This window comes from Syngnathus floridae, chromosome 1 (assembly GCF_059516105.1).
Source record: "Syngnathus floridae isolate MCC-2025c chromosome 1, RoL_Sflo_1.0, whole genome shotgun sequence".
NCBI lineage: Eukaryota > Metazoa > Chordata > Actinopteri > Syngnathiformes > Syngnathidae > Syngnathus > Syngnathus floridae.
In genome coordinates this window covers 24686698-24708311 of record NC_142413.1, presented here as the reverse complement: position 1 = coordinate 24708311, position 21614 = coordinate 24686698, and the positions used below count along the sequence as shown (strand labels likewise).

The 21614-nt window shown below is 43.6% G+C and overlaps 1 protein-coding gene across 1 annotated transcript; it reads left to right on the top strand.

Annotated features, from left to right (window-relative positions):
• Positions 1-151: 151 nt before the first annotated feature.
• LOC148404725 (uncharacterized) lies at positions 152-21143 on the top strand. Its single transcript, XM_088396856.1, has 4 exons — positions 152-176; positions 691-12090; positions 15503-15580; positions 15652-21143. Exons 1-2 carry the CDS (start codon positions 152-154, stop codon positions 1644-1646), a joined length of 981 nt encoding a protein of 326 aa, XP_088252982.1. The 3' UTR covers positions 1647-12090; positions 15503-15580; positions 15652-21143.
• The last annotated feature ends 471 nt before the right edge of the window (positions 21144-21614 follow it).

Genomic DNA, 21614 nt, shown 5'->3' with positions numbered 1-21614 from the left:
TTTTACCCCTCCTATACAGTAGAGCTCCGTACATTGATGTCACGCATCCCACGGTGTGTGCAGTGTGCTGTGGCAACTGTAAATAAAGCTGCTTTAGCAGTATTGAAAACATGTCGCTACTTTGCATAAACGCAAAAGCCACATTTTGAGAATGGTAGACAACCGGGGTGTGACAAGTGGGACAAACAAAGTGGCAAGAACTTTACAGACTTATCAGAAGAAGAAGCAATGCATTGCAAATGGATAGCAGCCAAAAATAAAAAGGACCAAGAACATGTCGAAGTGGGATTCTTCTCATAATGGCATACATATACCGCTTGTGAGGTGATCATTTCGTCATATTAGGTGAGTCAATAACTGAGTCATTTGGATCATGTACAAACCGGATTCGGTCGAAGTTGGGAAATTATGTAAAATGTAAATAAAAACAAAATGCAACGATTTGAAAATCCTTCTCAACCCATATTCAATTGAATACACTTCAAAGACAACATATTTAATGTTCAAACTGATAAACCTAATTGTTTTTTTGCCAATAATAATTAACTTGGAATTTCATGGCTGCAACACATCCAATAGAAGTTGGGAAAAGTGGCTAGCGTACCGTGCCAAGCGGTCCTCTGAGGATGCCATCTGCTCTGCCCTCCACTCGGCCCTCACCCACCTGGAGAGAAAGGACTCATATGTGAGGTTGCTGTTTGTGGACTTCAGCTCTGCCTTCAACACCATTGTGCCGCAGCGACTCATCTCCAAACTCGACGAGCTGGGCCTCAGTACCTCCCTCTGCAACTGGCTACTGGACTTCCTCTGTCAGAGGCCTCAGGTGGTGCGTGTTGGCGACAAAATCTCCGCCGCTGAGCACGGGGGCCCCCCAGGGCTGCGTGCTCAGTCCATTGCTCTTCACCCTGCTGACGCATGACTGCTCTGCGACCTACAGCGACAACCGCATAGTGAAGTTTGCTGACGACACGACTCTGGTGGGTCTCATCACGAAGGGCGACGAGACTCGGTACAGGTCGGAAGTTGACCTTCTGACCACGTGGTGCAGGGACAACAACCTCCTGCTGAACGTCAATAAGACCAAGGAAATCATTGTTGACTTCCGGAAGGGTCACACAACACACCTGCCGCTGATCGACGGTGCTGTGGTGGAGAGGGTGAGCTGCACCAAGTTCCTGGGGGTGCACATCAGTGAGGACCTCTCCTGGTCCGCAAACACCTCGTCACTGGCAAAGAAAGCTCAGCGCCGCCTGTACTTCCTGCGGAAGCTCAGGCGTGCATGTGCTCCTCAGGCAGTCCTGTCTACATTCTACCGTGGCACCATTGAGAGCGTCCTCACCAGTTGCATCGCTGTCTGGGGTGGTAACTGCACTGAACAGAACTTGAAGGCCCTGCAGCGCATAGTGAATACGGCTAGTAAGATTATTGGTGCTTCGCTCCCCTCCCTGAAGGACATTTACACCTCCCATCTCGCCCGCAAGGCAACCTCGATTGCCAGAGATGTGAGTCACCCGGCTCACTCTTTGTTTGACCTTCTGCCCTCTGGGAAGAGGTACAGGAGCCTGCGCTCCCGCACCACCAGACTCGCCAACAGCTTCTTTCTCCAGGCTGTTAGGGCCCTGAACTCGCTACCCCCTTCTGCGTAGCGTGCGGCACTGTTGCGCTATTTTCGGGAATGTCTGCTGTACGCGCACTTGCTCCTTTTTTTTCTGCTCCTCTTATTTATTTATTTATTGTTGTTTTATTTATTCATTATTTATTCAGCACGCTTTTGTTGTACTTGTTTACTTGTTTGTCTGTTGTGAGCCATGTCTCGTCACCGTGGGATAGGGGGGAACGAAATTTCGGTTTCTTTGTGTGTCTTTGGCATGTGGAGAAATTGACAATAAAGCTGACTTTGACTTTGACTTTGACTTTGAAAATACTGAGAAAGCTGAGAAAAGCTCATCAAACACCTATTAGGAACACCCTACATGTGATCAGGTTAATTGGGAACAGGTAGGTACCATGATTGGGTACAAAAGGAGCCTCCCCAAACATGCTAAGTCATTCACAACCAAGGATAGGGTGAGGTTCACCACTTTGTCCACAACTGCGTGAGAAAATAGTTGAACATAATATCGTCAAAAGGTTCAGAGAGTCTGGTGAAATCACTGCACGTAATCGCCACGGCCGGAAACAAAGACTGAATGACCGTGACCTTCGATCCCTCAGACGGCGCTGCCTTAAAAACCGACTTGTGTGTAAAGGATATCACCAAATGGGCTCAGGAAAACTTCAGAAAACCACTCCCAGTAAATACAGTTCGTCACTACATCAGTAAGTGCGGGTTAAAACTCTACCATGCAAAGCAAAAGCCGTTCATGAACAACATCCAGAAACGCCGCCGGGTTCTCTGGGCCCGAGCTTATGTAAAATGGACTGATGCACAATGGAAAAGTGTTTTGTGGTCTGATGAGTCCACTTTTCAAATTGTTTTTGGTAACACTGGACGTCATGTCCTCCGGCCCAAAGAGGAAGCGGACCATCTGGACTGTTTTCAACGCAAAGTTCAAAAGCCAGCATCTGTGATGGTATGGGGGGTATTAGCTCCCATGGCATGGGTGACTTACATTTCTGTGAAGGCAACATAAATGCTAAAAAGTACATACAGATTTTGGAGCAACATATGCTGCCATCCAAGTGACGTCTTTTTCATGGACGCCGCTGCTTATTTCAGCCAAGCCACATTCTGCACGTTAGAACAGCGTGTCTTCAAAGTAAAAGAGTCCATGTTCTCCCCTGGCCCGCTTGCAGTCCAGACCTGCCTCCCATTGAAAATGTGTGGCGCATTATGAAGTGTAAAATACGACAGGGAAGACCCCAGACTGTTGAACAACTGAAGCGGTTCATCAAGCAAGAATGGGAAAGAATTCCACATGAGAACTTAAGAGAATTAGTCTCCCCTCTTCCAAAATGTTTATTGAGTGTTATTAAAAGGAAAGGTGATGTAACGAAGTGGTAAACATGCCCTTTCCCAACTTCTACTGCACGTATTGCAGCCATGAAATTCTAAGTTAATTATTATTTGAAAAATAAAATGAAGTTTGAGTTTGAGCATTAAATATGTTGTCTTTGTAGTGTATTCAATTGAATATAGGTTGAAAAGGATTTTCAAATCATTGTATTTTGTTTTTATTTACATTTTACACAATTTAATATTGTTATTAAATGATAATGAAAGATGTGTCTCCAGCACCAGGAAGGCTGGATGGGAGTGCACCACCCCGCTCATGTACGTTCAAAGAATGGGCATCATTAGTAGATATTGAAATTCCTTCTGCTTTAGTTTTCAAAATTTTACCTTTTAAAGACAGACCTTTATGAAGCCATACATTTTACTAGTTATTTTTTAATAAAAGGAGCATAATTCAGTGGACTTCTGTTTTTTTTCCTTTTTTAATCCTTAACGATATTCCCAAATATACAGTACAGCAGAACCCCGGATCTCAACGCTAATTTGTCCCGGAAGGGGCGTCGATAAGCGAAGCAACCACAAGAAACAACTTAAACACAGTACAGCGAAAACTGGAGCACAGCCTTATGCAGTCTGTATTTTGCGCTTGACGCGTACATTTTGCATCAAAAACCGAATATTCGAGTACTGAAGCGGTTTACTCCTGGGATTCCATCGTATTTTTGGCAGAAATATTTGATATCGAGCTGTCACGGGTCTGCTGCTCCAGCACCATGGCCAGCGCCTGTCTACTGCGCACATTGTTCACAGCCACGCCCCAATGACGCACTTCGCTCACAGCTATGCCCCACAACAATAAAACTGATCAACATAACCTCAACTCTCCAGCCACACCTTTGTCAGTTCGTATGTGATGCTACCCATAGCTCACTGACCATTCTCCGACTGACTTGCTTGCCTCCGACCACTCCTGAATCCTGCCTGGCCTGAGCCACTGCCTGTTCTTGACCATGTGTCAGCTTCTGGTCCTGTCTGCCTGTTTGCCCAATCAGATCCAAACTCTGCCAGACACATACCGTAATTTCTGGACTATAAGCCGCACCTGATTATAAACTGCACAAAAATTAGGGGGAAATTTATTTTTTTTCATCAATAAGCCGCACAATACTAAAAGCCGCATGTGCACGCGAGTTATTTACAAAGAAAGACGGTACACAGAAAGCCTTTTTAAAGTTTTAATAACATACGTACCTTAACATTTCTTTCCAAACACTGCCTGTGACGCGGCAGTAATACCGCAGCAACATGGGAGAAACATCACTAATAGGGCTGGATAAAAAAAAGCGGCGGTAATAAAGCAGCAACACGGTAGCACAGCACTAACAAAGCTGGTTAAAAAAAATACCAGTAAAAGTCACTGAGAGCAGTCTTCATCTTCCTCCCGTGCACTAAAACCATCAAAGTCTTCCTCCTCAGTGTCAGATTGGAATAGCGTCGGATATACTTCGCCACACACTTTCTCAGTCGCTCTTTTGTTGTCGCTTTTGTGCATTTCTTCTAGCATTTTTCATGATGAGGGTTGTTAGGGTTGACAAATTATCTTGATTGTATGATTATGTTGGAATGTAGACTACAGTGGAGCCTTGGTTTTCGAACGTCCCAGTTCTCGAACAAATCGGTATTCGAACAAAAAATTCGAGATTTTTTGCTTCGGATGTCGGACAAAATTTCGGTTGTCGAACGTCGCGAGATGAGCCGAGAGGACCCGCATGCCAACTGACTCCGTTCGGTATTACATTCTCGTTACTCTGAGGATTGCATCTAATCATGCCTCCAAAGGAAGCAAGTGGGAGCAGTAAAGCCATCCTAAAACACAAAGACGCTCTTAAAGCTATGTGACAGTGAGCGCCCGGCGCGCTGTGGCTGCGCGGTCAGACAAAATTAAGCTCCCTGCGCACTGAGGTCCACTTAAATTTGGGAAAGTACATCAGGACATTAATAATATTTTCTAAATTTCAGCGACGGCTCTGTCACAATAATGCGACCAGCGCGGTGTAGTTGCGCGGTCGGCAACGCGCTACGGTTGCACGTTTTCCCGTATCGGGGTAGATTCTCACGTGTTTTGTCATTACACAAATTCATGCGACACTTGCTACCATTTTTTTTTCGTTCTAAACATTTACCGTTTTTGCATAATTAGTACATTTGTGGTATAAAATTGCACATTCATTCTTGGCACATTCAACATGAACATTCATCACATTGAGCAATTTCCTCCAATTCAACAGAAGGAGCCTGATTAGCGCAGTTGGTAGAGCATCAGACTCTCAACACGAGCCGTTTTCCCGTATTGGGGTTGGTTTTCACATTGGGAGACTAGTCATTACACAAATTCACGCGACACCTGCTACTTTTTTTGTTCTAAACATTTACCGTTTTTGCATAATTAGTAAATTTGTGGCATAAAATTCCGCATTCGTTCTTAATGGCACATTCAACATGAGCCCCACATTAAGCGAATTCCAACAATTCAGCAGAAGGACCCTGGTTAGCCCAGTTGGTAGAGCAACAGACCCTTAACCTGAGTGTTACGGATTTGATCCCCGCATTGGGCAACCGCATCATTTATTTCCCTTTTTATTTTTCCCACCTATCATTTTCATTTTATCAGCAAAATTTTGTTTTTCTCTACATTTTTCAACCCATTCCAACTTAATTCACTTTGTTCACCTTATAATTACCATATTCACCCCCTTCACCCTCACTTACACAATTCAACCCTTGACCCTCACTTCCAGTGTGGCAGCCATCTTGGATTGACCCTGAAGTGCCCCTAATGAACCCAGAATGAACAGGAAGTGGGCACTCAAACCGGAAGTGACCTTTTTAAACCGAAAGTGACCCAAAATAAACCGGAAGTGACCTCAGCTTGACAGGAAGTGCCTCTTATCAAACCGGAAGTGACCCAAATAGACCGGAAGTGACCCAAATCAAACCGGAAGTGACCATATTTCAACATTAAGTGCCCTAAATACATACATTTGCACTAACTTTTGCAAATTTTGCCCGATAAAACCCGTTTCAACATTTTAACCCCAACAGTGAACCTCCTGAAGCCGTTTTTTTTCCTTTTGTTCCAAATTTCAAAAATTTTTGGTGCAATTTTTTTTTCTTTTAATTCCCATTCATTCTCTATTAGCATTCAAGATTTGCTCTAACTTCTACATTTATTAACCGATTCAACTCGTTCCAACTTTTAACTGTTCATCTTTTGCCTTCCTATTCCACAACTTCCCACTTACCAAAAATTCTCTACAATTTTGTTTTTCTACTCTAATTTCTACATTTTTCAACTTATTCAAGCCATTCCACCTTTCAACTGTTCATCATTTTCCTACCTATTCCACAACTTCGCACTTAACCAAAATTCCAAATTTTCAATTTTGAAATTCACACCCAATTTTCCCAAATTTCCTTTTTCCCTTGTAATTTCTACATTTTTCGACCGATTCAACTCTTTTCAACATCATTCTGCAGCATTCCCCAAGTATTTACTCAACCTCTTCACCTTCACACGCAATTTCTTAAGGAATTGCAAATTCTAGTAATTATTTTACTTATTCCGCTCACTTTTTTGTCCGTTAACTACTTCCACATACTTCAACCGATTCACTCCGTTCCACTTTTCACTTATTCCAAATATTCATGACACGAGTGCTTACATTTTTTTCGTTCAAAAAATTTTCCGTTTTCACAAAATTCACGATTTTATGGCAATTTTTCCCCCATTCATTCTTAACGGCAGATTCAACATTTCACATTTTTGTTGTTCCAGTTTGAAATTCACTTATTTCAACACATTCAAATCACATTGGGGACATTCCCAAACTTGCCAAATTAAAAAATTTCACGTTTTCACTTTTAAAATTTGCACAAAATTTTGCAAAATTTCACTAAATTTTGTTTTTCACTTCTAATTTCTACATTTTTCCACCGATTCAACTTGTTCCAACTTTCAACTGTTCATCTTTTGCTTACCTATTCCACACCTTCCCACTTAGCAAAAATTCCAAATTTTCAAATTTGAAATTCAACCAAATTCTCCTAAATTTCGTTTTTCTACTCTAATTTCTACATTTTTCAACCGATTCAACCCATTCCAACTTTCAACTGTTCATCTTTTTCCTACCTATTCCACAACTTCCCACTTACCAAAAATTCCAAACTTTCAAATTTGAAGTTCAACCAAATTCTCATAAATTTCGTTTTTCTACTCTAATTTCTACATTTTTCAACCGATTCAACCCATTCCAACTTTGAACTACTCATCTCTTGCCTACCTATTCCACAACTTCCCACTTACCTAAATTTCCAATTTTGAAATTCAACCAAATTCTCCAAAATTTCGTTTTTTTACTCTAATTTCCACATTTTCAACTGATTCAACCCATTCCAACTTTCCACTGTTCATCTTTTGCCTACCTATTCCACAACTACCCACTTACCATAAATTCAAAACTTTCAAATTTGAAATTCAACCAAATTCTCCAAAATTCCATTTTTCAAATCTAATTTCTACATTTTTCAACCGATTCAACTCGTTTCAACATCATTCTGCAACATTCCCCAAGTATTTATTCAACTTCTTCACCTTCACACGCAATTTCTTCAGGAATTGCAAATTCTAGTTATTCTACATATTCTGCCCACTTATTTGGCACTTAACTACTTCCACATACTTCAACCGATTCACTCCGTTCCACTTTTCACGTATTCCAAATATTCACAAGATGGGTGCCTACATTTTTCTTGTTCCGAAAATTTTCCATTTTCGCATAATTCGCAAATTTACGACAAGTTTTTCCCCTTTCATTTTAATGGCAGATTCAACATTTCACATTTACGTTGTTCCACTTTGAAATTCACATCATTCAACACATTCAAATCACATAGCGGACATTCCCAAACTTGCCAAATTCAAAAATCTCACGTTTTTCACGTTTAAAATTTTCACAAAATTTGGCAAAATTTCATTTTTCACTTCTAATTTCTACATACTTAAACCGATTGAACTCGTTCCAACTTTCAACTGTTCATCTTTTGCCTACCTATTCCACACCTTCCCACTTAGCAAAAATTCCACTTTTTCAAATTTGAAATCCAACCAAATTCTCCAAAATTTCGTTTTTCTACTCTAATTTCTACATTTTTCAAACGATTCAACCCATTCCAACTTTCAATTGTAATTCCAAATTTTCAAATTTGAAATTCGACCAAATTCTCCAAAATTTCGTTTTTCTACTCTAATTTCTACACTTTTCAACCGATTCAACCCATTCCAACTTTCAATTGTAATTCCAAATTTTCAAATTTGAAATTCGACCAAATTCTCCAAAATTTCATTTTTCTACTCTAATTTCCACATTTTTCAAATAATTCAACCCATTCCGTGCTACCCAGTGCGGCTCGGTGACGCACTGGGTAGCATGTCCGCCTCACAGTTAGGAGGGTGCGGGTTTGATTCCACCTCCGGCCCTCCCTGTGTGGAGTTTGCATGTTCTCCCCGGGCCCGCGTGGGTTTTCTCCGGGCACTCCGGTTTCCTCCCACATCCCAAAGACATGCTTGGTAGGCCGATTGAAGACTCCAAATTGTCCCTAGGTGTGAGTGTGAATGGTTGTTCCCTGCGATTGGCTGGCAACCGGTTCAGGGTGTCCCCCTGCCCGAAGATGGCTGGGATAGGCTCCAGCACACCCGCGACCCTTCTGGGGACTAAGCGGTTCAGAAAATGGATGGATGGATCAACCCATTCCAACTTTCAATTGTACTTTCGAATTTGAAATTCGACCAAATTCTCCAAAATTTAATTTTTCGACTCTAATTTCTAAATTTTTCAACCGATTCAACCCATTCCAACTTTCAATTGTAATTCATAATTTTCAAATTTGAAATTCGACCAAATTCTCCAAAATTTCGTTTTTCTACTCGAATTTCTACATTTCTCTACCGACTCAACCCATTCCAACTTTCAACTCTTCATCTTTTGCCTACCTATTCCACAACTTCCTACTTACCAAAAATTACAAACTTTCAAATTTGAAATTCAATCAAATTCTCCAAAATTCAGTTTTTCATCGCTAATTTCTACATTTTCAACTAATTCAACTCATTTCACCATCATTCTGCAGCATTCCCCAAGTATTTATTCAACTTCTTTACCTTCACACACAATTTCTTCAGGAATTGCAAATTCTAGTTATTCAACTTATTCCCTCCGATTTTTTTGGCACTTAACTACTTCCACATACTTCAACCGATTCACTCCATTCCACTTTTAACTTATTCCAAATATTCATGACATGCATGCATACATTTTTTTTCATTCAAAAGTTTTTCCGTTTTCACAAAATTCACAAATTTACGGCAAATTTTTCCCCATTCATTCTTAATGGCAGATTCAACATTTCACATTTACGTTGTTCCAATTTTAAATTCACATCATTCGACACATTCAAATCACATTCGGGACATTCCCAAACTTGCCAAATTTAAAAAATTCGGTTTTCACTTCTAATTTCTACATTTTTCAACCGATTCAACTCGTTCCAACTTTCAACTGTTTATCTTTTGCCTACCTATTCCACACCTTCCCACCTACCAAAAATTCCACATTTTCACTTTTAAAATTTGCGCAAAATTTCACAAAATTTTCTTTTTCGCTTATTTCAATTTTTTTCAACCGATTCAACCCATTCCTAAGGATTTACATCCTTCCAGTTTGAAATTCACATCATTCAACACATTCAAATCACATTGGGGACATTCCCAAAATTGCCAAATTCAAAAATTACACATTTTCACGTTTTAAATTTGCACAACATTTTGCAACATTTTACAATATGTCGTTTTTCACTTCAAATTTCTACATTTTTCAACCGATTCAACCCGTTCCAACTTTAAACATCATTCTGCAGCATACCCCAAGTATTTATTCAACTTCTTCACTTTCACACACAATTTCTCCAGGAATTGTATTGTCTAGTTAGTGTGAAGGTGAAGACCTTCACACTATTGTTATTCCTGTCCTTTATTATTGTGTGATGGCGAATTTCTACATCTTTCAACCGATTCAACTCGTTTTAACTTTCAACTATTCATTTTTGCCTACCTATTCCACACCTTCCCACCTACCAAAAATTCAAAATTTTCAATTTTGAGATTCACACCAAATTTTCCAAAATTTAGTTTGTCTCTTCTAATTTCTACATTTTTCAACTGATTCAACCTATTCCAACTTTATTCATCTTATGCTTACCATATTCACCCCCTTCATCCCCACTTCCACTATACTTACACATTTCAACCCTTGACCCCCACACTTCCAGTGTGGCGGGCATCTTGGATTTACCCTGAAGTTCCCCAAATGCATTGATTCACCTCGTTCCATCGTTCAACTGTTCAGCTTTTGCCTACCTATTCCACAACTTTCAATTTACCAAAAATTCCAAATTTTAAATTTTGAAATTCACACCAAATTTGCCAAAATTTAGTTTTTCACATAATTTCCACTTTTTTTAACCGATTCAACCTGTTCCAACTTTTAACTGTTGCCTACCTATTCCACAACTTCCCATTTACATAAAATTCCAAAATAATATGAAATTCACGCAAATTGTCCGAAATTTGGTTCTTCCCTTCTAATTTCTACATTTTTCAACCTATTCAACCCATTCCAACTTTATTCACTTTGTTCACCTTATGCTTACCATATTCACCCCCTTCACCCCCACTTCCACTATGCCTGCCAAATTCAACCACTCACCCCCACTTCAACAGGTTGGGGGCCATCTTGGATTGACCCAGAAGTCAAAGTCAAAGTCAGCTTTATTGTCAATTTCTTCACAGGCCAAAGACACACAAAGATCCCACGGTGACAAGACATGGCACAAAATAGACAATCAAGTAAACAACAGCGTGCTGAATAAATAATGAATAAATAACACAACAAATAAATAAGAGGAGCAAAAAGGAGCAAGTGAGCGTACAGCAGACATTCCAGAAAATAGCGCAAAAGTGCAGCACGCTACGCAGAAGGGGGTAGCGACTTCAGGGTCCTAACAGCCTGGAGAATGAAGCTGTTGGCGAGTCTGGTGGTGCGGGACCGCAGGCTCCTGTACCTCTTCCCAGAGGGCAGAAGGTCAAACAAAGAGTGAGCTGGGTGACTCACATCACTCACAATCGTGGTTGCCTTGCGGGTGAGATGGGAGGTGTAAATGTCCTTCAGGGAGGGGAGCGAAGCACCAATAATCTTACCAACCGTATTCACTATGCGCTGCAGGGCCTTCAAGTTCTGATCAGTGCAGCTACCACCCCAGACAGCGATGCAACTGGAGAGGACACTCTCAATGGTGCCACGGTAGAATGTAGACAGGACTGCCTGAGGAGCACATGTACACCTGAGTTTCCGCAGGAAGTACAGGCGGTGCTGAGCTTTCTTTGCCAGTGACGCGGTGTTTGCGGACCAGGAGAGGTCCTCATTGATGTGCACCCCCAGGAACTTGGTGCTGCTCACCCTCTCCACCACAGCACCGTCAATGATCAGCGGCAGGTGTTTTGTGTGACCCTTCCGGAAGTCAACAACGATTTCCTTGGTCTTGTTGACGTTCAGCAGGAGGTTGCTGTCCTTGCACCACGTGGCCAGAAGGTCTACCTCCGACCTGTACCGAGTCTCGTCGCCCTTCGTGATGAGACCCACCAGAGTCGTGTCGTCAGCAAACTTCACTATGCGGTTGTCGCTGTAGGTCGCAGTGCAGTCATGCGTCAGCAGGGTGAAAAGCAGTGGACTGAGCATGCAGCCCTGGGAGGCCCCCGTGCTCAGCGTGATGCTGGCGGAGATTTTGTCGCCAACACGCACCACCTGAGGCCTCTGACAGAGGAAGTCCAGTAGACAGTTGCAGAGGGACGTACTGAGGCCCAGCTCATCGAGTTTGCAGATGAGTCGCTGCGGCACAATGGTGTTGAAGGCAGGGCTGAAGTCCACAAACAGCAATCTCACATATGAGTCCTTTCTCTCCAGGTGGGTGAGGGCCGAGTGGAGGGCAGAGCAGATGGCATCCTCAGAGGACCGTTTGGCACGGTAAGCAAACTGGAAAGGGTCAATGGTGGGGGGGAGAACGGATTTGATGTGCTCCATGACAAGCCGCTCAAAGCACTTGATGATGGGCGTCAGTGCCACGGGGCGATAGTTATTGAAGCAGGACGGAGCAGGTTTCTTCGACACAGGAACGATGGTGGCAGCCTTGAAACACGAAAGGACGATGGCCTGCTGCAGGGAAACGTTAAAGATGGCCATGAAGACACCCGACAGCTCGCCAGCGCAGTCCTTCAGCGCTCGACCCGGGATGTTGTCAGGGCCCGCCGTCTTACGGGTGTCAATAGCGGCAAGCGCCCTCCTCACTCCGTCGGCAGAGAGGCACAGGGGCTGCTTGTGTGGGGGGGGAGTGGTCTTCAGCGGGCAAGTGCTGTTCTGGGCGTCGAAGCGAGCTAAGAAGCGGTTAAGATCGTTCAGTAGACGAACGTCGCCCTCACAGCTCCGCGGCGCGGGCTTGTAGTCCGTGATGGTCTGAATGCCCTGCCAAAGGCTCCGTGCGTCCTTGCTGTCCTTGAAGTGGTTGGAGACCTTGCAAGAGAACGCCTTTTTCGCTTCTTTGATGCCCCGGGACAGGTCGGCCCTCGCCGTCCTCAAGACAGCCTCATCCCTCACTCTGAAAGCTTTGTCCCGGGCCCTCAGCAGTCTGAGGACAGTCCCTGTCAGCCATGGCTTCCAGTTCGCTCGAGTGTCGACGGATTTTGAGCGAGTCACATCATCGATGCACTTCGCGATGTAAGAGGACACAGAGTCAGTATACTCCTCTATATTCGTCTGATTGTTGCAAGTGGCTGCCTGCTTAAACATTCCCCAGTCAGTTGTGTCAAAGCAGTAACGAAGTGCATCGGAGGCACCCTCAGGCCACACCCGAACCCGCTTCCGAACCGGCCTGGATGCCTTTACCAATTGTCTGTATGCGGGCAAAAGCAAAACGGTGAGATGGTCAGAAAGCCCAAGATGGGGGATTGGGGTGGCTTTGAAAGCTCCTTTATGCGCAGAGTAGACCAGGTCCAGGAAGCTGTCTCCACGTGTCGGAAAAGTAACATGCTGGTGAAGCCTCGGGAAAACAGACTTCAGGTTGGCATGATTAAAGTCTCCAGCGAAGATGGTGACACCGTCAAGGTGCTGTCTGTTGTTCACCAACCGCGATGTATACCGCGACTAGCAGAATCGCAGTAAATTCCCTCGGCAGGTAAAAAGGACGGCACTTGATGATCACAAACTCCGCTAGTGGCGAGCAGTGCTTACATACCACCACAGAGTCTTCTCGGATGGAGACGCATATTCCACCTCCTCGCGACTTTTCCCCTCGTACAATGGCACGGTCCGCCCGATAGCACGCTAGCCGCTCCAGATGCACGGCAGAGTCCGGAATGTTGACAGTCAACCAGGTCTCAGTGAACACGAGCACACAGCAGTTCCGCACCGTCCGGTTCGTAGACCTCAGCAGGCGAACGTAATCCATTTTGTTGTCCAGCGAACGAACAGTCGCCGGAAGAATGGAAGGCACTGCCGGGCGAGCTGGGTTGGCCGCCAGCCTGGCCCGGACGCCTCCGCGCTTGCCCCTCTTCTGCCTCCTCGCACACCGACGCTTCCCAACCAGGGGAGGAACAGCGGGCGAGGTCGGCGACATTTCAGGACGTAGCAGTCCGAGCGCCTTTAATGTCGCCGCTTCAAAGTACAGAACACCACAGAACCCACTACTGCCGATGTCGAGCAGAACCTGCCTGCTGTACTTGTAGCACGACATAGCACGGCGAGACGAACACATAAGACTGTCGGACGAACACTCATTAAACGAACAAATCACCGTACTGGCGGACAGAGAGAGGCCGCTGCGTGTGCACGCGCCGCTATCTTGAAAATGGCCCCTAAATGAACACAAAGTGAACCGGAAGTGCCCCAAAACAAACAAGAAGGTCTCCAAAATGAATGGGAAATGACCCAATAGGACCAGGAAGTGAACCGGAAGTGCCCCAGTTTTAACACAAAGTGAACCAGGCTATTGTAGCCCATTTCCCCGACACGTCTCTGTAAACAGCTTGCTCTGAGAAATTTCTTTTTGTGTCTTACCCTCCTGATGGAGGGTGTCAATGATGGTCCTCTGGACAGCAATCAGATCAGCAGTACATACTTGTGATTTAGTTTACTGAACCAAGCTGAGTGGTTTTCAAGGCTCAGGAAGCCCTTGCAGGTGTTTTGTGTTAGACGATTCAATACTCTACTAGTATACTTATTCATGATATTCTAATATTTTGAGATAGGGTATTTGAGTTTTCTTAAACTGTATGCCATAATCAGCAATATTAAAATAATAAAAGGCTTGCAATATTTCAGTTGATTTGCAATGAATCCATAATGTATGACATTTTTGTTTTTTAATTGTATTACAGAAAATAAAGGACTTCATCACAATATTCAAATTGTTTGAGACAGTACTGTACATACCGTATTTTTCGGACTATAAGTCGCAGTTTTTTTCCATAGTTTGGGTGGGGGGGTGACTTATATGTGAATTTTTTCACAAATTTTCAAAATTCCCCCCAAAAAAGTGAAACCGCGATAAACGAACCGCGATGTAGCAAGGGATTACTGTAATTTGAACGTCAAGTGACGTCCGTGGCGCACGGGTTGTTTATTTAAGGCACAAAGATTCGATCACGTGATGATGAAGATGACGAAGGGCCCCACATACTACCGGCATCATTAGCGGCTTTGTTTGTAAGTGACGCGGAGGAGTGACAAAGAAGGTTTGAAAAACTATTATGGCTTTTACGCACGACCGGTCCTACTCTACGGAGCTCTCTTTCTCCTCCGTGGATTGAAGTCGGGGGCCGGCGCTCGGCCAGGTGGCCTTCCGGGGACGGTGGATGGGGCTCGAACATGACTTTTACGCACGCCCGGTCCTACTCTACCGAGCTCTCTTTCACCTCTGTGGATGGAAGTCGGGGGCCGGCGCTCGGCCGGGTGGCTGCCCGGGGACGGTGGATGGGGCTCGGACATGGCTTTTACGCATGCCCGATCCTATTCTATGGAGCTCTCTTCCACCTCCGTGGCTGGAAGTGCCACCTCCGGGGATGGAAGTCCACGCCGCCACGCGCCTGGAAGTCAACGCCGGTGATTGGGGCCGTGTGGTGGTGAATTATTTGTTATAGTTATTTGATATATTTTATTTAGTGTAGCAACTTGTATATGTTTTTATTGTTACAGTTCAGTAGTTGTTGGCTCGTTGAACTCTTGTTTTGTTAAAGAGCCGTTTACCAAACCCACGTCTTTCCTGGTACTTATTATACCTGGTAATAATAATGATAATAATAATAACAAATAATAATAACTAATAATAATAATACACTGTGGTTATTTTATAAAACAAGATGTAATGTTTATGTAATGTTTGTAGACATCATCGCTCTTGCCGATGTCCACGCATCTTTATACGACGACTTTAGCGACGTTTACCTAACACAATCAGACTACGGTGAGTCAACCGTTCATCTAAGATAGTTCGTATAAATGCTAGTAGTTGATTTTATTTTATGTATGTAACAGATCTCGTGACCGCGGCTACTAGGAAAAACAATCAGCCGACACAAGCTGCCTTCGAACGCCATATTGAAGCAGTGGAAGCGACAGAGCCAGCGAGACCAAGCGCATCAGAGTCACGTGCTACCGTTGGAACCAATCCAATTGCATCCCACGCCAACCGACAGGAAACATCGACGGACACAGAGTTAGCTGAAGCTCTATCTACATACGCGATCTAACAGTGGTTCTGTATTAGCTGATCAGCGCGGCGGTTCTGTTGTAGTCAATAGACCGCATTTCAATAATGTAGAGGTAAGGCAACAGTTAAATATACCATCGCAACAGAACATTAATGATTTTGCAACCTTCTACCTCCAGATTGAAGATAAAATAGATGATGTTATGCAAGAGGTGGTTAGCCGGGCACAACCAGGTGATGTAATTCAGGTTGAGTTAGTGGGTAGTAACGATAGAGCTCACATCTACCAGCAAACGAGTGACATCAACTCTATCAGAGATAGTGTATCAGACATGCTTGAGCGTTTAGCCCAATCAAATACAGAGCTTCTGGCTGATGAGGGTTTAGAGCTCATTGTACAAATAGTCACTCCATTGCGCGGTGGAATGCGTCGCAGGTTGTTGAACACTACCAACAGAGAGATTTTGAGGTTGAAACAAACGACACTTACACATACCTCGTAATAAAGACAATGATGGTACCGGTGCTAAACATTGTTGCCCCGTTAAAAAGTGCACAGTGTGTGATGAGATCTTAAATCAAGATGATGCCTTGCTGAACCCCCACATGTGCTACATTCAGCCAATCAAGCCTCAACCACCGTGCAAAAATGTAGTCTACTACGATTTCGAAACCTATGTAGATACAGATGGTTTACACAAACCTTTTCTCATCTGTTGCAAATCAAATAGACTGACGAAACAGTGGTTTGGCACAGATTGTGTTGACGAATTTCTCAGAGGCCACGGTTTAAACGAACTACGTTTGTTGCACATAATGCGAGAGGTTTTGATTCATACATACTGATAGGGAGAATGCTTGAATTAGGTCTCAAACTTGACATTCTGATGCAGGGGAGTAAAGTTCTATCATTTATCGATTTAGACACAAAATCTCGATTCATAGACTCTCTCTCATTCTTGACGATGCCTCTAAGTGCGATGCCTAAGGCCCTGGGGTTTGAAGACAAATCAAAGGGTTACTTCCCACACAAATTTAGCTCTTTAGAGCATCTAAACTACGTAGAGTCTCAACCTGACCCCGCGTACTACGATATCGAGCGAATATCACCCTCTCAACGAGCAAAGTTTGACGAATGGTATGCCAAAGAAGCTAACAGTGTGTTTGATTTTGCTAAACAGGCGATAGCCTACTGCGAGAATGATGTTGACCTGTTAATGCAGGGGTGTGACAATAGCCTCCGCGTGCATGAAAGTTTTTTGCACTAATTTTCTAACCCCTCAAACACTAGCCATTACACCTTCAGACAACTATATGCGTCAGCACAAAGCTTTTTTGCATGACTCTATTCAATACATGCAATGGATCATGCACAGCCAAAATATCCAAATTAGACATGCATTGAACGGGGGTGAAGTTAGGATAGATAACTACACGGTAGACGGCTATTATGAAATTGGGGGCGTAAAAATAGTGTTTGAGTATTTTGGTTGTTATCACCACGGCTGCGCAGAATGCTTCGACCTCTCTAAAATATGCCCGACAACAAAACGCCCTTTTCAGGAGAGGTTTGATAAAACACAAAAGAAATTTCAGGACCTACAGCTTAGACAGGATGTGTACCTTGTAATTATGTGGGAGCATGAATGGTTGCAAATGAAAAAGATGAACATAGAGGTGAAGGAATTCCTGAAAAAAAACAAATTTCCTACACCGCTCAAACCGAGGCAGGCTCTTTTTGGGGGCAGAACAAACACATTCGTTTTAAGATACACGGCAGAGCCTAACGAGCGTGTTGTATGTTGATGTTACGTCATTATACCCTTTCATCAACAGTACAGGCACCTACCAGCTCAGTGGGCTAGTGGTAGAGTGTCCGCCCTGAGACTGGAAGGTTGTGGGTTCAAACCCTGCCCGGGTCATACCAAAGACTCTAAAAATGGGACCCATTGCCTCCCTGCTTGGCACTCAGCATTAAGGGTTGGAATTGGGGGGTTAGATCACCAAATGATTCCCGGGCGCGGCACCGTTGCTGCCCACTGCTCCCTTCGGGGATGGGTTAAATGCAGAGACAAATTTCACCGCACCCAGTTGTGTGTGACAATCATTGGGACTTTAACTTTAACTTTACCCTATCGGTCATCCAACGATTATCCACGGTGATTTTAAAGACCCTATAAATTCTTACTCATCTTTGCTACTTTTGCGGGCTCGACTGGGGAAACACATCACGTGACCGGGACGAGCGTCTTGACCTGAATTTAATTGATCGTCGATAAAATTCTTTATTATTATTTTTTTTTTGTGCGGCTTGGCGGCCTGGTACCAAGTGACCCACGGACCGGTGCCGGTTCGCAGCTCGGTGGTTGGGGACCACAGGTTTAAATGACATACATAAAATGTATAAAGAATACAAATATGATATGTGTGTGTAACATATGTAGATGTAGCTAAAATATACATACTGTAAATGTTTTTAGAACTCATTATTATACCTTTTATAACAAGGTACAAGTGTACATACTGTAAATGTGTTTTTAGAACTCTTATTATTATAAAAAATTATAACAAGGTACAATACTGTAAATATGTTTTCAGAACTCATTATTATAACAAGTCCTTGCTTTCTGCTGGCGTGCGGGCAACTTTCGGGCCATAATTCCTCAATTCAGAATTTTTATTTTTAATTTTCTTTGGGGGGGAATCTGCGATGTACTGATGACGCGATAAACGAAACGCGATGTAGCGAGAGATTACTGTATATTAAAGGCTTCAACGCAGCGTTTCGAGTTGAGGGCAGTTGTGTTTAAGTGATTCATCGGTTCACGACGAGCCGGTCAGCATGTAGACGAAAGGGCGACGACTGACTGGCGTACGGCGTCTACATACACGCCCTAATCATTGCCGACTAGCACACGCAGTTCCGTATTGGCGATGCGCGGACCCAAGGTCTCGCGTCAGCCGGGCGAAGATGTGACACAGCCGCGCACGAAGGAAAAATGCACCACCGTGAAGAAAGAGTCGGGACACCCGCAGGCAGTGAGCGCTCATAACGCAGGGCGTGCCTCTGAGCAATGTGCTTCACCAGAGATGGAGACTCGAGTCGACTCGAGTTGCTATTTTGATGACTTGTGACTTGACAAAAAAATTACAAAAACTTGAGACTCGACTTGGAAGTTAAAGACTCGGGACTTGATTTGAAGGACTTCAGTGTTATTTAGTTTATGATAGTTTAGTTTTCACTGTGAGGGAATCTTTTTCTATGAACAAGCTGTTATTTTTTCTGACAATGCTGAAAATTGAAGTTTATAGAGCTCTGGTGTCTCCAGATGTTAGACGAAACATAAAATGTTTATAATGCTCTTTAATGTGTTTCTTCTTTCAGATTTTTTTCAGATTATTTTTTCATATTTGCAATTCAAATGTGTCAGACACTGTCGGCAGAGCTGTCAATAAATCATTGTATGAGGTAATTTCTTTTTTGTTTGATTCCATGGTGTATTTTACCGAATATCAGTAATTACAGTGCAAATCCAAATTATTGTCATATTTTTTAAACAGGTTAGACCAGGGTTCACCAACACGGTGCCCGCGGGCACCAGGTCGCCCGTGAGGACCCCATGAGTCGCCCGCAGGACTGTTCTAAAATTAGCTCAAATAGCGGCACTTGTCAGTCTATTTATCTATTTATTTATTTATTATTATCTATCGTATCTATTTATTTTACAGTCAAACCTCGGTTTTCGAACGTCCCGGTTCTCGAACAAATCGGAATTCTAACAAAAAATTCGAGATTTTTTTGCTTCGGTTGTCGAACAAAATTCGGAGGTCAAACCTCGCAAGAGGAGCCGGGAGGACCCGAGAAAACCCAACCGCGCGGCCCGGGTGCCTACTGACTCTGTTGTTATTGTATTTCCGTTACTTTGAGGATTGTATTAACCCCTAATCATGCCTCCAAAGAAAGCAAGTGGGAGCAGTAAAGCCATCCTAAAACACAAAGACGCTCTTAAGGCAACGTGACAGTGAGCGCCCGGCGCGCTGCGGTTGCACGATCGGACCAATTTAAGCTCCCTGCACACTGAGGTCCACTTAAATTTAGGAAAGTACATCAGGACTTTAAAGATATTTTCTGAATTTCAGCGACGGCTCTGTCACAATAATGCGACCAGCGCGGTGCAGTTGCGCGGTGGGCAACGCGCTACGGTTGCGCGTTCGGCAGTGCGCTGCAGTTGCGCGATCAGACAAATATGCGCAAATGAAAAAATGCATAAAAAAGGCGGGGGGTTTTTGTCTCGAAAAGGATTACATTTTTTTCCATTATTTGTAATGGGAAAAATAGATTCGGAATTCAACCGATTCGCTTCTCGAACCGCCTTCTGGAACGGATTGTGGTCAAAAACCAAGGTTTGACTGTATGTTTGCCATTCTTGTTAAAATCACACCTACACGTGAACTGGGAATGACAATAACACAGAGTGAAAGCTAAATTGAGCAAATTGGCTATTTCAGAAGTGTGTGTCAAACTGGTAGCCCTTTGCCTTAATCAGTACCCAGGAAGTAGCTCTCGGTTTAAGAAAGGTTGGTGACCCCTGGGTTAGACACATTAGACAATGATGGTTACTTAAAGTTACTTATATCTGGTCTTTTCACGTTACTAAAATCAGATTCTGCGGGTAAAATTGCAATAATAAGGTGACTTGACTTGGACTTAACCTATTTAAGGACTTGACTTGACATAATCTGTGGCTTGACTTGCCCAAGAAAAAAATGACTTGGGACCTACTTGAGACTTTAAGGTTAAGACTTGAGACTTACCGTATTCATTCTAATTATCGCCCAGGGCGGTAATTAGAGAACGTTTATGTCTAACGGGGGGGTGGGTGATTAATAGAGAACAATTTTTGTCCGATCGCCAAGGGGCACTGAAATGGGCGATATGTATATTTTTGTTATGTAGTATGCAATACCTGCATCTCACTGGTGTTCTTAACACTAGAACAGCGGCTGTTTTGATCTACCTCTAACAGCGGGGTGCGTCAATTGACGCTCCATCGATGGGACATGTTAGGGTTTTACAGAGTATCCTTATCGTATGATTATGTTGGAATGCAACCGGTAATGAATAAGATAACTTGTCCCATTCTACACAAGGTCGTAAAACACCCCCTGATATGTTTTGACTAGAGCACAAGGGCTTCCTATTCAGTCTACTCTTGCCCCCACTCTTTCTCTTAATAAATATGTCCTTGCAGTTGGGAGAGTTTCAGACTTCACTCCTTCAACGTGTGAACTCTCCACCTGCAGGTGTCTAAAAGAACTTGCTTGTCTCCCGTGTGGTTCTTGCGAAATAAGTTGGAGTGAGCAAATCTCTAACATTTTGGTGCCGAAACCCGGGACCTCTCATACCCACCATCTGGCTGACGGAGGACGACACGCTGTACACCGTCGACGGGCCAGCGTCCACTAGCCGGACCTGGTAAAGAAAGACCTGGGAAGGAAATCCTTCGCTGGGCCAGCATCTTAGGTCTGCCTTCGTCTGACAGAGGTGGATTGACGGGGCCCGGCAGTGCAACGAACCAGGGGACAAGTAAGTTAAAGGCCTGAAGTTGTGTGATTGTGTTGTTGTTTGTGAAACGCGTAAAAAGGTAGAAGTGCACAGGAATAAGTAAGTTTTGTGGAAGGAGGGGGTGTTGTAGAGTCCCCCTCTGGATGAGGTGTCTCTTTTGGAGCAGTGGTTCTCAAACTGTTTTAAAATCTCAGTACCTCCGTGGATCATTATTTGACAACC

Bases quoted from the DNA above. Each gene is read 5' to 3' on its own strand.
- LOC148404725 (XM_088396856.1), top strand. From the start codon at position 152: ATGGTAGACAACCGGGGTGTGACAA. The intron at 177-690 runs GTGGGACAAACA...CTCATATGTGAG, and splicing joins AGACAACCGGGGTGTGACAA to GTTGCTGTTTGTGGACTTCA.